The sequence below is a fragment of the Scyliorhinus torazame genome, chromosome 29, assembly GCF_047496885.1.
Source record: "Scyliorhinus torazame isolate Kashiwa2021f chromosome 29, sScyTor2.1, whole genome shotgun sequence".
Classification (NCBI taxonomy): Eukaryota; Metazoa; Chordata; class Chondrichthyes; order Carcharhiniformes; family Scyliorhinidae; genus Scyliorhinus; species Scyliorhinus torazame.
Genome location: NC_092735.1, coordinates 38,718,686 through 38,731,917, shown reverse-complemented (window position 1 = coordinate 38,731,917; position 13,232 = coordinate 38,718,686). Strand labels below are relative to the sequence as shown.

Here is a 13,232-nt window from a genome sequence, read left to right as displayed (position 1 = left end):
ACTGTCCGTGTGGAGTTTGCACATTCTCCCCGTGTCTGCGTGGGTTTCACCCCCACAACCCAAAGATGTGCAGGGTAGGTGGATTGGCCACGCTAAATTGCCCCTTCATTGGAAAAAAATGAATTGGGTACTCTAAATTTAAAAAAAAAATTTTTTATTTAAGTCCTCTGCTCTTTAAATTTTGGGAAAATAAAAACAGCCTTCTATGTCCCTCAGTTGAAAAAAAATCACTGTTTACAATTTCAATAGCTGTTTCTTAACATAAGCCTGAGGGGTATCATTATAGTCTTATTGGGCTTTACTCCATCCATAACCTTTCATCACAATGAGGTAGGGTGGGGTTCTTGAAATTCACAGTTTGATTGAAAGCTCCAACAGGTTATTAAGAGATTAGCTGTCTTTGTTGTAGGGTTATGAATACAAATGATTGTTTTTCTGAGGGATTTGAATGGGCTTTTATAACTACAGATAGTGAAGTCTGTAATGGATGCTTAGAACATTATTTTATTTCATCTCAGCATGGCTCCTGAGATCTGCCTCTCATAGATACAGGGTGAATTGGCTTGATGTAAGAAAAAGGTAGGTGGGTGGGGTGGACATGGGTTGGCATGAGATGACACCAAGCTGGCACAGGGCCCATAACGTGTCACAGGGGATGGGTAGAAGGGGCATAGGTTGACATGGAGAGTGTGAGGCACCATGGGGAGGTAGTAGGTGGTTGCATAGATGGGGCATGGGTAGTGATTGGGGGGGGTAAGGGGTGAGTGCTGTTTTTTTGTTTTACAATTTGAATTACAACTGGGACAAAGACCCGGAGCAACGAGGCGACCCGTAACCAGCCGGCTCCGCGCCTGGAAGCCTCTGCCTCCCAACTGTTTCCCGGGGTGGTGGGCATGGCTCCCGTACACATTCCCCTCCCCCCCCGAGGGGCTGTTTCTCCTGAGGTGGATGCAATGAGCCAGGAATTTTCCCAACTCTGCGCACCTGGCTTGGGAATACAGCTGCATTTAACAAAAGCACTCGTGTTTCACTGAAAGTGCCAGAACCTACAGGAGACCACGATCTGGATAGAGGGATGAGGCCGGGCAGCTCTGTCGCAGGCTGGCTCCGAATGACTTCCCAATTGTCCTGTAAATTTCTGCGATCCCACAATAAGGGAGAGATACAGGTCGAGAGCATATGACTGAAATAGGAGAAGCTTCACTCCTAATGATTCATGCAATGACAATTGATCGATTTAAGCAAGGTCATTTCAAATCCCATTTATATACGAACCTTCAATCCCATCAGATTCTTGTTTATCTGTAGAAAGAAAAACAAAATGGTTAAATCTAAAAATGAAACCCCACAGAAATCACAATAAAATTGGATCCAACCCGTCAAATGGCTATTTTCTTTTGAGTAGTTTGTCAACCTTGAGGATTACTGACTGAAGTTGGACCATCGCCAATGATTGGGAGCTAATTGGCTGCAGCTTCTGCTATTGTCAATTGAGATTATCTTGTCTAAAACAGAGAGGACAGAGAGTGAACAGAGATTCTTACCAAACAACAAATGGTGATTTGGAGGGTGAATGCACAGCAAGATGCCAGCACTTCCCTCTCACCCCTCACTTGCCTGGGGTAAAGGGAATGAGTGCCACATCCAGGAATCCCCTAACCCGCCCCGCCGTCTGCATGGCTGATGTGAGCCGAATTAGTGATAGGGACTGGAATGTGACCTCTCCCCCCCCACCCGGAATCAGGAAAGGGGGAAATCAGGCAGAATTACTGCTTCTTGCTGGGTAGAAGTGAGAGTGACTGCCCCTGATCGTGACCACATTTGACCGAGTGCGGCATCAAGGAGCCCGAGCAAAACTGGAGTCAATGGGAATCAGGGGGGAAACTCTTTGCTGTTTGGAGCCATACCTGTGTTATGGGTCACGGTTTCGAGAACCCCAAAGTGTATTATGGATTTCATCTGACCCACAACTTTTAATAGATTGTGGTTCTGGGGAGCACACGGCCCACTCTACAGGTGTGGGACAGCAGAAATGGAAAAGTATTTTTTAAAGCAAAACAATGTTTATTCTATGAACTCAAGTTAACCTTTTTAAAACATACAGTGAACATCTTAGCAACCATTAATTCGAATACAACCCCCAAATAATACAACACTAAGTAATCCTTTAAGCTTTCCTTTTAACATCCATACAACTTAAAACACCTTGTACCAGAAGCACATCAGGTTAAAGTCACTACTGTTATTAGTTTTAAATCACCAGGATCGATTTACAGTCTTTAGATTACAGAGAGAAATTCATACACCTTCTGGCTGTGACTGCAGCTATCCAGCTCTGAAAACGAAACTAAAGCACACCCTGCAGCAAACAGCCTGCTCAAAAACGAAAGTAAAAAGCTGACAGACAGTCCAGCTCCACCCACTCTCTGACATCACTGCAGCAGTAAAGGTACTCTCACTGCGGATATTTATATACACACCCATTTATAAACACCCATTCCTTTAAAGGTGCTCTCACATGACACCTGGCACAAAGGGAGATGGTTGTGGTGATTGGAGGTCAATCATCTCAGCTCCAGGACATCACTGCAGGAGTTCCTCAGGGTCGTGTCCTAGACCCAACCATCTTCAGCTGCTTCATCAATGACCTTCCCTCCATCATAAGGTCAGAAGTGGGGATGTTTACAGATGACTGCACAATGTTCAACACCATTCGCGACTCCTCAGATAATGAAGCCGTCCCTGTCCAAATGCAGCAAGACCTGGACAATGTCCAGGCTTGGGCTGACAAGTATCATTCGCAATATCGCTCTTTAACATTCAACGGCATTACCATCGCTAAATCCCCAACAATCAACATCCTGGGGGTTACCATTGATCAGAAACTGAACTGGACCCAGCCACATTAATACTGTGGGTACCAGATCAGGTCAAAGGTTAGGAATCCTGCGGTGAGTAACTCACCTCCTGACCCCCCAAAGCCTATCCACCATCTACAAGGCACAAGTCTGGAGTGTAATGGAATACTCACCAGGGGCTGTTTAGCACAGGGCTAAATCACTGGCTTTGAAAGCAGACCAAGGCAGGCCAGCAACATGGTTCAATTCCCGTACCAGCCTCCCCGAACAGGCGCCGGAATGTGGCGACTAGGGGCTTTTCACAGTAACTTCATTTGAAGCCTACTTGTGACAATAAGCAATTTTCAACTTGCCTGGATGAGCGCAGCTCCAACAACTCTCAAGAAGCTCGACACCATCCAGGACAAAGCAGCCCCACTTGATTGTTCCCCCTTCCACAAACATTCAAACCCTCCATCACCAACGCACAGTGGCAGCCGTGTGTACCATCTACAAGATGCACTGCAGTAACTCACTAAGGTTCTTCAGGCAGCACCTTTCAAACCCCGACCACTACCATCTAGAAGGACAAGAGCAGCAGATACCTGGGAACCCCACCCACCTGGAGGTGCCCCTCCAAGTTACTCACCCCCCTGAAATGGAAATATATTGGCCATTCCTTCACTGTCGCTGGGGGAAAATCCCAGAACTCCATCCCCAACAGCATAGTGGGGTACCTACACCTCAGGGACTGCAGCGGTTCAAGAAGGCAGCTCACCCCCACCTTCCCAAGGGCAATTAGGGATGAATAATAAATGCTGGTCGGGCCAGCGATGCCTGCATTGTCACTGTCCAGTGACTTTTGTCAGCAGATTGTATGGCTCATGGTGGGCAGGGGAGGCAGTAGTGCAGTGGGATTGTAGTTGGACTATTAATCCAGAGACCCAGAATCACGACCTGGGTCCCGGGTTCAAATCACACCAGGGCAGATGGTGAAATTTGAATTGAGTAAAAATCTGGAATTAAAAGTCTAATAATGACCATGAAACCATTGCCGATTGTCGTAAAAACCAAGCTGGTTCACTAATGTCCTTTAGGGGAGGAAATCTGCCGTCCTTACCCGGTCTGGCCTACACGTGACTCCAGCAATGTGGTTGACTCTTAAATGTCCTCAGGGATGGGCAATAAATGCCGGCCCAGCCCAGCGACGCCCAGATCCCTTGAACGAACTTAGAAAACGTGCGGTCTGGGTTGTGAAACCCGTTGACACTCACTAGCCACCTGCCCGTGAGGGACGACTCCAGTGGGGGGGGGGGGGGGGGAGGCGGGGAGAGTGTGGAATATCCCAATCCCTGAGGAACCACCTCCCAATATCAGGACTGTCAGGAGAGGAGGGGACAGGCCGGAAGGTGAAGAGGAAAATTGATATACTGACCGTCACCGAGACTCTCGTCAGAGTGGCTGGAAAATCCTACAACAAACAGAGAGGCAGTGAGATTAAAACAGTACTTGCTGAAGGAGGGGGTGATATCAGAGAGTTTCGCATCACAGAATGTAAGTCAGAGCTGGGGAGCTGCCCCACTGTCACACTGGGAGCTCAGTCGGAACTTGCTGTGGCCCCTCCCTGTCACAGAATAAAATGAGCAACAGGAGAATATACTGGAAGCTGCTGAACAGGAGGTCAAAGGGCAGACTTCAGTCAGTTAATGTCCTGCACTCTCTGGTATCTGTCTCTGTGTCTAAGGGTCTCCCTCACCCTGTCTCTGTCTCTCTGTGTCTTAGGGTCTCTCTCACCCTGTCTCTGTCTCTTTGTGTCTTGGGGTCTCACTCACCCTGTCTCTGTGTCTAAGGGTCTCTCTCCCCCTGTCTCTCTGTCTCTGTGTCTAAGGGTCTCCCTCACCCTGTCTCTGTCTCTCTGTGTCTTAGGGTCTCTCTCACCCTGTCTCTGTCTCTTTGTGTCTTAGGGTCTCTCTCCCCCTGTCTCTGTGTCTAAGGGTCTCTCTCCCCCTGTCTCTGTGTCTTAGGGTCTCTCTAACCTTGTCTCTGTGTCTAAGGGTCTCTCTCACCCTGTCTCTGTGTCTTAGGGTCTCTCTCCCCCTGTCTCTGTGTCTAAGGGTCTCTCTCCCCCTGTCTCTGTGTCTTAGGGTCTCTCTCCCCCTGTCTCTGTGTCTCTGTGTCTTAGGGTCTCTCTCACCCTGTCTCTGTGTCTTAGGGTCTCTCTCACCCTGTCTCTGTGTCTTAGGGTCTCTCTTACCCTGTCTCTGTGTCTCTGTGTCTTAGGGTCTCTCTCACCCTGTCTCTGTGTCTTAGGGTCTCTCTTACCCTGTCTCTGTGTCTTTGTGTCTTAGGGTCTCTCCCCCTGTCTCTGTGTCTAAGGGTCTCTCTCCCCCTGTCTCTGTGTCTAAGGGTCTCTCTCACCCTGTCTCTGTGTCTAAGGGTCTCTCTCCCCCTGTCTCTGTGTCTTAGGGTCTCTCTCCCCCTGTCTCTGTGTCTCTGTGTCTAAGGGTCTCTCTCCCCCTGTCTCTGTGTCTTAGGGTCTCTCTCCCCCTGTCTCTGTGTCTTAGGGCCTCCCTCACCCTGTCTCTGTGTCTCTGTGTCTAAGGGTCTCTCTCCCCCTGTCTCTGTGTCTTAGGGTCTCTCTCCCCCTGTCTCTGTGTCTTAGGGTCTCTCTCCCCCTGTCTCTGTGTCTCTGTGTCTAAGGGTCTCTCTCCCCCTGTCTCTGTGTCTTAGGGTCTCTCTCCCCCTGTCTCTGTGTCTAAGGGTCTCTCTCCCCCTGTCTCTGTGTCTTAGGGTCTCTCCCCCTGTCTCTGTGTCTTAGGGTCTCTCTCCCCCTGTCTCTGTGTCTCTGTGTCTAAGGGTCTCTCTCCCCCTGTCTCTGTGTCTTAGGGTCTCTCTCCCCCTGTCTCTGTGTCTAAGGGTCTCTCTCACCCTGTCTCTGTGTCTTAGGGTCTCTCTAACCTTGTCTCTGTGTCTAAGGGTCTCTCTCACCCTGTCTCTGTGTCTTAGGGTCTCTCTCCCCCTGTCTCTGTGTCTAAGGGTCTCTCTCCCCCTGTCTCTGTGTCTAAGGGTCTCTCTCCCCCTGTCTCTGTGTCTAAGGGTCTCTCTCACCCTGTCTCTGTGTCTAAGGGTCTCTCTCCCCCTGTCTCTGTGTCTCTGTGTCTCTGTGTCTAAGGGTCTCTCTCACCCTGTCTCTGTGTCTAAGGGTCTCTCTCCCCTGTCTCTGTGTCTAAGGGTCTCCCTCCCCCTGTCTCTGTGTCTAAGGGTCTCTCTCCCCTGTCTCTGTGTCTAAGGGTCTCTCTCACCCTGTCTCTGTGTCTAAGGGTCTCTCTCCCCCTGTCTCTGTGTCTAAGGGTCTCTCTCCCCCTGTCTCTGTGTCTAAGGGTCTCTCTCCCCCTGTCTCTGTGTCTAAGGGTCTCTCTCCCCCTGTCTCTGTGTCTAAGGGTCTCCCTCCCCCTGTCTCTGTGTCTAAGGGTCTCTCTCCCCCTGTCTCTGTGTCTAAGGGTCTCTCTCCCCCTGTCTCTGTGTCTAAGGGTCTCCCTCCCCCTGTCTCTGTGTCTAAGGGTCTCCCTCCCCCTGTCTCTGTGTCTAAGGGTCTCTCTCCCCCTGTCTCTGTGTCTAAGGGTCTCTCTCCCCTGTCTCTGTGTCTAAGGGTCTCTCTCACCCTGTCTCTGTGTCTAAGGGTCTCTCTCCCCCTGTCTCTGTGTCTCTGTGTCTCTGTGTCTAAGGGTCTCTCTCCCCCTGTCTCTGTGTCTCTGTGTCTCTGTGTCTAAGGGTCTCTCTCACCCTGTCTCTGTGTCTAAGGGTCTCCCTCCCCCTGTCTCTGTGTTTCTGTGTCTAAGGGTCTCTCTCCCCCTGTCTCTGTGTCTAAGGGTCTCTCTCCCCCTGTCTCTGTGTCTAAGGGTCTCTCTCACCCTGTCTCTGTGTCTAAGGGTCTCTCTCCCCCTGTCTCTGTGTCTCTGTGTCTCTGTGTCTAAGGGTCTCTCTCACCCTGTCTCTGTGTCTAAGGGTCTCTCTCCCCCTGTCTCTGTGTCTTAGGGTCTCTCTCCCCCTGTCTCTGTGTCTTAGGGTCTCTCTCCCCCTGTCTCTGTGTCTTAGGGTCTCTCTCCCCCTGTCTCTGTGTCTAAGGGTCTCTCTCCCCCTGTCTCTGTGTCTTAGGGTCTCTCTCACCCTGTCTCTGTGTCTTAGGGTCTCTCTCCCCCTGTCTCTGTGTCTAAGGGTCTCTCTCACCCTGTCTCTGTGTCTTAGTGTCTCTCTCCCCCTGTCTCTGTGTCTCTGTGTCTCTGTGTCTTAGGGTCTCTCTCACCCTGTCTTTGTGTCTTAGGGTCTCTCTCCCCCTGTCTCTGTGTCTAAGGGTCTCTCTCCCCCTGTCTCTGTGTCTCTGTGTCTCTGTGTCTTAGGGTCTCTCTCCCCCTGTCTCTGTGTCTCTGTGTCTAAGGGTCTCTCTCACCCTGTCTTTGTGTCTAAGGGTCTCTCTCCCCCTGTCTCTGTGTCTTAGGGTCTCTCTCACCCTGTCTCTGTGTCTTTGTGACTTAGGGACTCTCTCCCCCTGTCGCTGTGTCTTAGGGTCTCTCTCCCCCTGTCTCTGTGTCTAAGGGTCTCTCTCCCCCTGTCTCTGTGTCTAAGGGTCTCTCTCCCCCTGTCTCTGTGTCTAAGGGTCTCTCTCCCCCTGTCTCTGTGTCTTAGGGTCTCTCTCCCCCTGTCTCTGTGTTTCTGTGTCTAAGGGTCTCTCTCCCCCTGTCTCTGTGTCTAAGGGTCTCTCTCACCCTGTCTTTGTGTCTTAGGGTCTCTCCCCTGTCTCTGTGTCTTAGGGTCTCTCTCCCCCTGTCTCTGTGTCTAAGGGTCTCTCTCACCCTGTCTCTGTGTCTAAGGGTCTCTCTCCCCCTGTCTCTGTGTCTAAGGGTCTCTCTCCCCCTGTCTCTGTGTCTAAGGGTCTCTCTCACCCTGTCTCTGTGTCTAAGGGTCTCTCTCCCCCTGTCTCTGTGTCTAAGGGTCTCTCTCCCCCTGTCTCTGTGTCTAAGGGTCTCTCTCCCCCTGTCTCTGTGTCTTAGGGTCTCTCTCCCCCTGTCTCTGTGTCTTAGGGTCTCTCTCCCCCTGTCTCTGTGTCTTGGGGTCTCTCTCACCCTGTCTCTGTGTCTAAGGGTCTCTCTCACCCTGTCTCTGTGTCTTAGGGTCTCTCTCCCCCTGTCTCTGTGTCTTAGGGTCTCTCTCCCCCTGTCTCTGTGTCTTAGGGCCTCTCTTACCCTGTCTCTGTGTCTCTGTGTCTAAGGGTCTCTCTCTCCCTGTCTCTGTGTCTAAGGGTCTCTCTCACCCTGTCTCTGTGTCTTAGGGTCTCTCTCCCCCTGTCTCTGTGTCTTAGGGTCTCTCTCACCCTGTCTCTGTGTCTAAGGGTCTCTCTCACCCTGTCTCTGTGTCTTAGGGTCTCTCTCACCCTGTCTTTGTGTCTTAGGGTCTAGGGTCTCTCTCCCCCTGTCTCTGTGTCTAAGGGTCTCTCTCACCCTGTCTCTGTGTCTTAGGGTCTCTCTCCCCCTGTCTCTGTGTCTTAGGGTCTCTCTCCCCCTGTCTCTGTGTCTAAGGGTCTCTCTCCCCCTGTCTCTGTGTCTAAGGGTCTCTCTCCCCCTGTCTCTGTGTCTTAGGGTCTCTCTCCCCCTGTCTCTGTGTCTAAGGGTCTCTCTCCCCCTGTCTCTGTGTCTTAGTGTCTCTCTCCCCCTGTCTCTGTGTCTTAGGGTCTCTCTCCCCCTGTCTCTGTGTTTCTGTGTCTAAGGGTCTCTCTCCCCCTGTCTCTGTGTCTTAGGGTCTCTCTTACCCTGTCTCTGTGTTTCTATGTCTAAGGGTCTCCCCCCCCTGTCTCTGTGTCTAAGGGTCTCTCTCATCCTGCCTCTCACTCTGTGTCTGTGATGCCTCTGGGCTGGAGGATAGAATAATGGATGTCGGAATTTGAGCTCTATGACTCTCTCACCCTTGCCACGTCTCTCTCACTCTGTCTCTGTCTTTTTCTATTTGTCTCTCTTGCCTTATCACTATCTCTCCCTGTTTCTCTTTCTGTCTCTTTCTATCATTAATGACTTTCAAAAACTGCTTTGTGATCCAACAGATCAAACACGTTAATTCCTTCCTCACAGCAGCCTCTCTGTAATGGTGTTTGAACTATTTCCCTCCATGTTAAAGATTGAGAGCTGTTAGCTGCTGTAATTGATCAGGATAAAAATGCATTGATTTGAGCAAGGTCATTTAGAATCCAGTTTAAATATTGAAATATACAAACCTTTAATATTAGCCGCTTCTCGTTTATCTGTAGAAACAAAAACGACGGTAATGAAATAAGAGAACATTTTTTTCACACTGAAATCACAATAAAATCTCCCTTGAAAAGAGGGAGGGACACGCTAGAAATTGGAGAGGAAAGATGTACTGACCATCGCCTCGACTCTCATCAGAGCGGCTGGATATAACTGAAATATATCAAGAGGCAGTGAAATTAGAATAATAATAATATTAGAAGAACAATATTTCCTGAAAGATTGACCAGAAAATGTCAGTGTTAGCAGAATATTGTACAATGCTGGGCTTCATGGCTCATTGTATCTCGCTGTCCATCTGTCTGTCTGGCCGTCTGTCTCTCTATTTGCCAGTCTATCTGTCTGTCTCTCTATCTATCTGTCTGTCTCTCTCTCTCTCTCTATTTGCCTGTATGTCTGACTGTCTGTCTCTCTATCTGTCTGTCTGTCTGTTTCTCTATTTGCCTGTCTGTCTGTCTCTCTATCTGTCTGTCTGTCTCTCTATTTGCCTGTCTGTCTGTCTCTCTATCTTTCTCTCTATTTGCCTGTCTGTCTGACTGTCTGTCTCTCTATCTGTCTGTCTGTCTGTCTCTATTTGCCTGTCTGTCTGACTGTCTGTCTCTCTATTTTCCTGTCTGTTGATCTGTCTCTCCATCTGTCTGACTGTCTGTCTGTCTCTATTTGCCTGTCTGTCTGACCGTCTGTCTCTCTATTTGCCTGTCTGTCGATCTGTCTCTCTATCTGTCTGTCTGTCTGTCTCTATCTGTCTGTCTGACTGTCTATCTCTCTATTTGCCTGTCTGTCTGACCGTCTGTCTCTCTATTTGCCTGTCTGTCTGTCTGTCTCTCTATCTGTCTGTCTGTCTCTCTATTTGCCTGTCTGTCTGTCTGTCTATCTTTCTCTCTATTTGCCTGTCTGTCTGACTGTCTGTCCTCTCTATTTGCCTGTCTGTCTGACTGTCTCTCTATCTGTCTGTCTGTCTCTCTCTCTCTCTCTATTTGCCTGTCTGACTGTCTGTCTCTCTATTTGCCTGTCTGTCGATCTGTCTCTCTATCTGTCTGTCTATCTCTCTCTCTATTTGCCTGTCTGTCTCTCTATTTGCCTGTCTGTCTCTCTATCTGTCTGTCTATCTCTCTCTCTATTTGCCTGTCTGTCTGACTGTCGGTCTCTCTATCTGTCTGTCTGTCTGTCTGTCTCTCTATCTGACTGTCTGTCTCTCTATTTGCCTGTCTGTCTGTCTATCCTATTACAGAATGGGATGGGCTCTCCTGAGAATGCAATGGGCTTCCCAGACTGCACGCAGCATCCTGAATCCCTCACTTCCCTCTGTCGATTCCAATGACCATCAAAGACCCTTTGCCCTTCCCCACTGCCCAAAGTGTCACCCTCCTGGATTCAGAAGCTTTCACCATTCTCTCCAGATGCCCACCAGGTGTGAGGAGTTTTAAGCTCTACCCCTGAGCCATTTCCCTGCTGTTTGTGTTTTTGGGAATGTTGTAGCATCTGTGGGACGAGGGGTCGCGGGGTCAGATCCCTCGGCCAGTGTAAGGAATCACAGGGTTATTCATTCAAAAGATGTGGGTGTCGCAGGTTAGGCCCAGCATTTATTGTCCAGCCCTAGTTGCCCTTCAGAAGGTGGGGGTGAGCTGCCTTCTTGAATCGCTGCAGTCCATTGGTGTAGGTGCACCCACTGTTGCAGAGGGAGTTCCCGGATTTTGCCCCAGCGACAGTGAAGGAACGGCCGATATATTTCCAAGTCAGGGTGGTGAGTGACTGGAGGGAATCTCCAGGTGGTGGGGTTCCCAGGTATCTGCTGCTCTTGTCCTTCTAGATGGTGGTGGTCGTGGGTTTGGAAGGTGCTGTCTAAGGAACCTTAGTGAGTTGCTGCTGTGCATCTTGTAGATGTACACACGGCTGCCACTGTGTGTCGGTGGTGGAGGGAGTGAATGTTTGTGGAAGGGGGAGCAATCAAGCGGGGCTGCTTTGTCCTGGATGGTGTCGAGCTTCTTGAGTGTTGTTGGAGCTGCACTCACCCAGGCAAGTGGAGAGTATTCCATCACACTCCTGACTTGTGCCTTGTAGATGGTGGACAGGCTTTGGGGGGTCAGGAGGTGAGTTACTCACTGTAGGATTCCTAACCTTTGACCTGCCTGGTAGCCACAGTATTAATGTGGCTGGGTCCAGTTCAGTTCCTGGTCAATAAGCCCCAGGATGTTGATTGTGGAGGATTCAACGATGGTAATGCCATTGAATGACAAGGGGGCGATGGTTAGATCCTTCCTTCTCGGAGATGGTCATTGCCTGGCAGTTGTGTGGTGTGAATGTAACTTGCCACTTGTCAGCCCAGCCTGGATATTGTCCAGGTCTTGCTGCATTTGGACAGGGACTGCTTCATTATCTGAGGAGTCGCGAATGGTGTTGAACATTGTGTAGTCATCCGCAAACATCCCCACTTCTGACCTTATGATGGAAGGGAGGTCATTGATGAAGCAGCTGAAGATGGTCGGGCCGAGGACACTACCCTGAGGAACTCCTGCAGTGATGTCCTGGAGCTGAGATGATTGACCTCCAACCACCACAACCATCTCCCTTTGTGCCGGGTATGACTCCAACCAGCGGAGAGATTTCCCCCTGATTCCCACTGACTCCAGTTTAGCTCGGGCTCCTTGATGCCACACTCGGTCAAATGCTGCCTTGATGTCAAGGGCAGTCACTCTCACCTCACCTCTGGCATTCAGCTCGTTTGTCCACGTTTGAACCAAGGCTGTAATGAGGTCAGGAGCTGAGTAACCCTTGTGGTGTTGAGCTTCTTGAGTGTTGTTGGAGCTGCACTCATCCAGGCAAGTGGGGAGTATTCCATCACACTCCTGACTTTTGCCTTGTAGATTGGGGCCAGGCTTTGAGGGGTCAGGAGATGAGTTACTTGGTGTAGGATTCCCAGCCTTTGACCTGACCTGGTAGCCACAGTATTTATATGGCTGGGTCCAGTTCAGTTTCTGGTCAATGACCCCCAGGATGTTGATTGTGGGGATTCAGCGATGGTGATGCCAAGAGGCAATGGTAGGAGATGGTCATTGCCGGGCACGTGTGTGGCGCGAGTGTAACTTGCCACTTGTCAGCCCAGCCTGGATATTGCCCAGGTCTTGCTGCATTTGGACATAGACTGCTTCATTATCTGAGGAGTCACGAATGGTGCTGAACATTGTGCAGTCATCCGCAAACATCCCCACTTCTGACCTTATGATGGAAGGGGGTTTCAGGGCTAAGGGGTCGCAGGGTCACTGTTCTGGGTCACAAGGTCACTGTATAAGATTGCACAGTTATTGAGAGGGGTTTCTGCCCCAAGTTAATGAAGTCCTTTGGGTCAGGTGTTTACAGAACATTAGGGGATGGGTGTGTGCATGTAAGGGGGAAATAGACCCTAGTAAATAACCTTACAGCGATGGTGAAAATGGAACACTCCTACGATGAGTGTTTCGCAGATCTGGACAGAGAGAGTCTCTGATTAGATTGCAGACAGGCTGTTGAAAATGTAAAGCATTAGGACTCAGCTCCTTCCCAATAGTTTAATAAATAGTTAATTAAATGACGCAATATTCCAACAGTGACAACTTAGCAAAAATAGTCATTGAAGAGGTTTTTGTAGAAATTCTTTCAACCTAGCCTGCCTTCTAGTCCTATCCTCACTAACGGATGAATATCCTACCTGCCAGATAAGAGAGAGAATTTCTCACCTCTGCAACAGGACTGGCTGACGAGTGCGAGGAGAGCGATCAGGAGGAGGCGTCTCATCTTGACGTGACCTTGCTGTTGAACGCTGCGAGTTCCAAGGCTGGGAGTTCTGTGATTGTTGAGTTGCAGCAGCCCGAGCATTTTATACTCTTCCTATTGACAGTCAGAGCGAGTCACATGACGCTGCGGCTACTGCTATTTGCTGCCAGGAGGGAGCAGAGATAACCACAGCGAGAGCGCTCCAAAAAGAAACCCTGCCCCCGTTACAATCCTGAGCGGACCAGGAGTCAGGAATCACAATGTGTGAGCAGAGTGAGAGCGGTGACCCAGACAAATTATTCCGCCTCTCAGAGTTGTTATTGGGATTTATTCCGGGAGGCTGTGGTCA

General features: G+C 49.9%; 1 protein-coding gene across 6 annotated transcripts in view; it reads right to left on the bottom strand.

Annotated features, from left to right (window-relative positions):
• Positions 1–13,000, bottom strand: part of LOC140404080 (uncharacterized) — a 58,453-nt gene extending 45,453 nt beyond the window's left edge. For all 6 annotated transcript variants that reach the window (XM_072492461.1, XM_072492463.1, XM_072492464.1 and 3 more), the window contains exons 1-5: positions 12,847–13,000; positions 9,251–9,286; positions 9,100–9,126; positions 4,273–4,308; positions 1,276–1,302 (exon numbers count right to left, since the gene is read on the bottom strand). In XM_072492461.1, the coding sequence (XP_072348562.1) occupies positions 1,276–1,302; positions 4,273–4,308; positions 9,100–9,126; positions 9,251–9,286; positions 12,847–12,985 (265 nt within the window). In that variant the 5' untranslated portion in view covers positions 12,986–13,000. The remainder of the gene's footprint in view (positions 1–1,275; positions 1,303–4,272; positions 4,309–9,099; positions 9,127–9,250; positions 9,287–12,846) is intronic.
• Between the last annotated feature and the right edge of the window lie 232 nt (positions 13,001–13,232).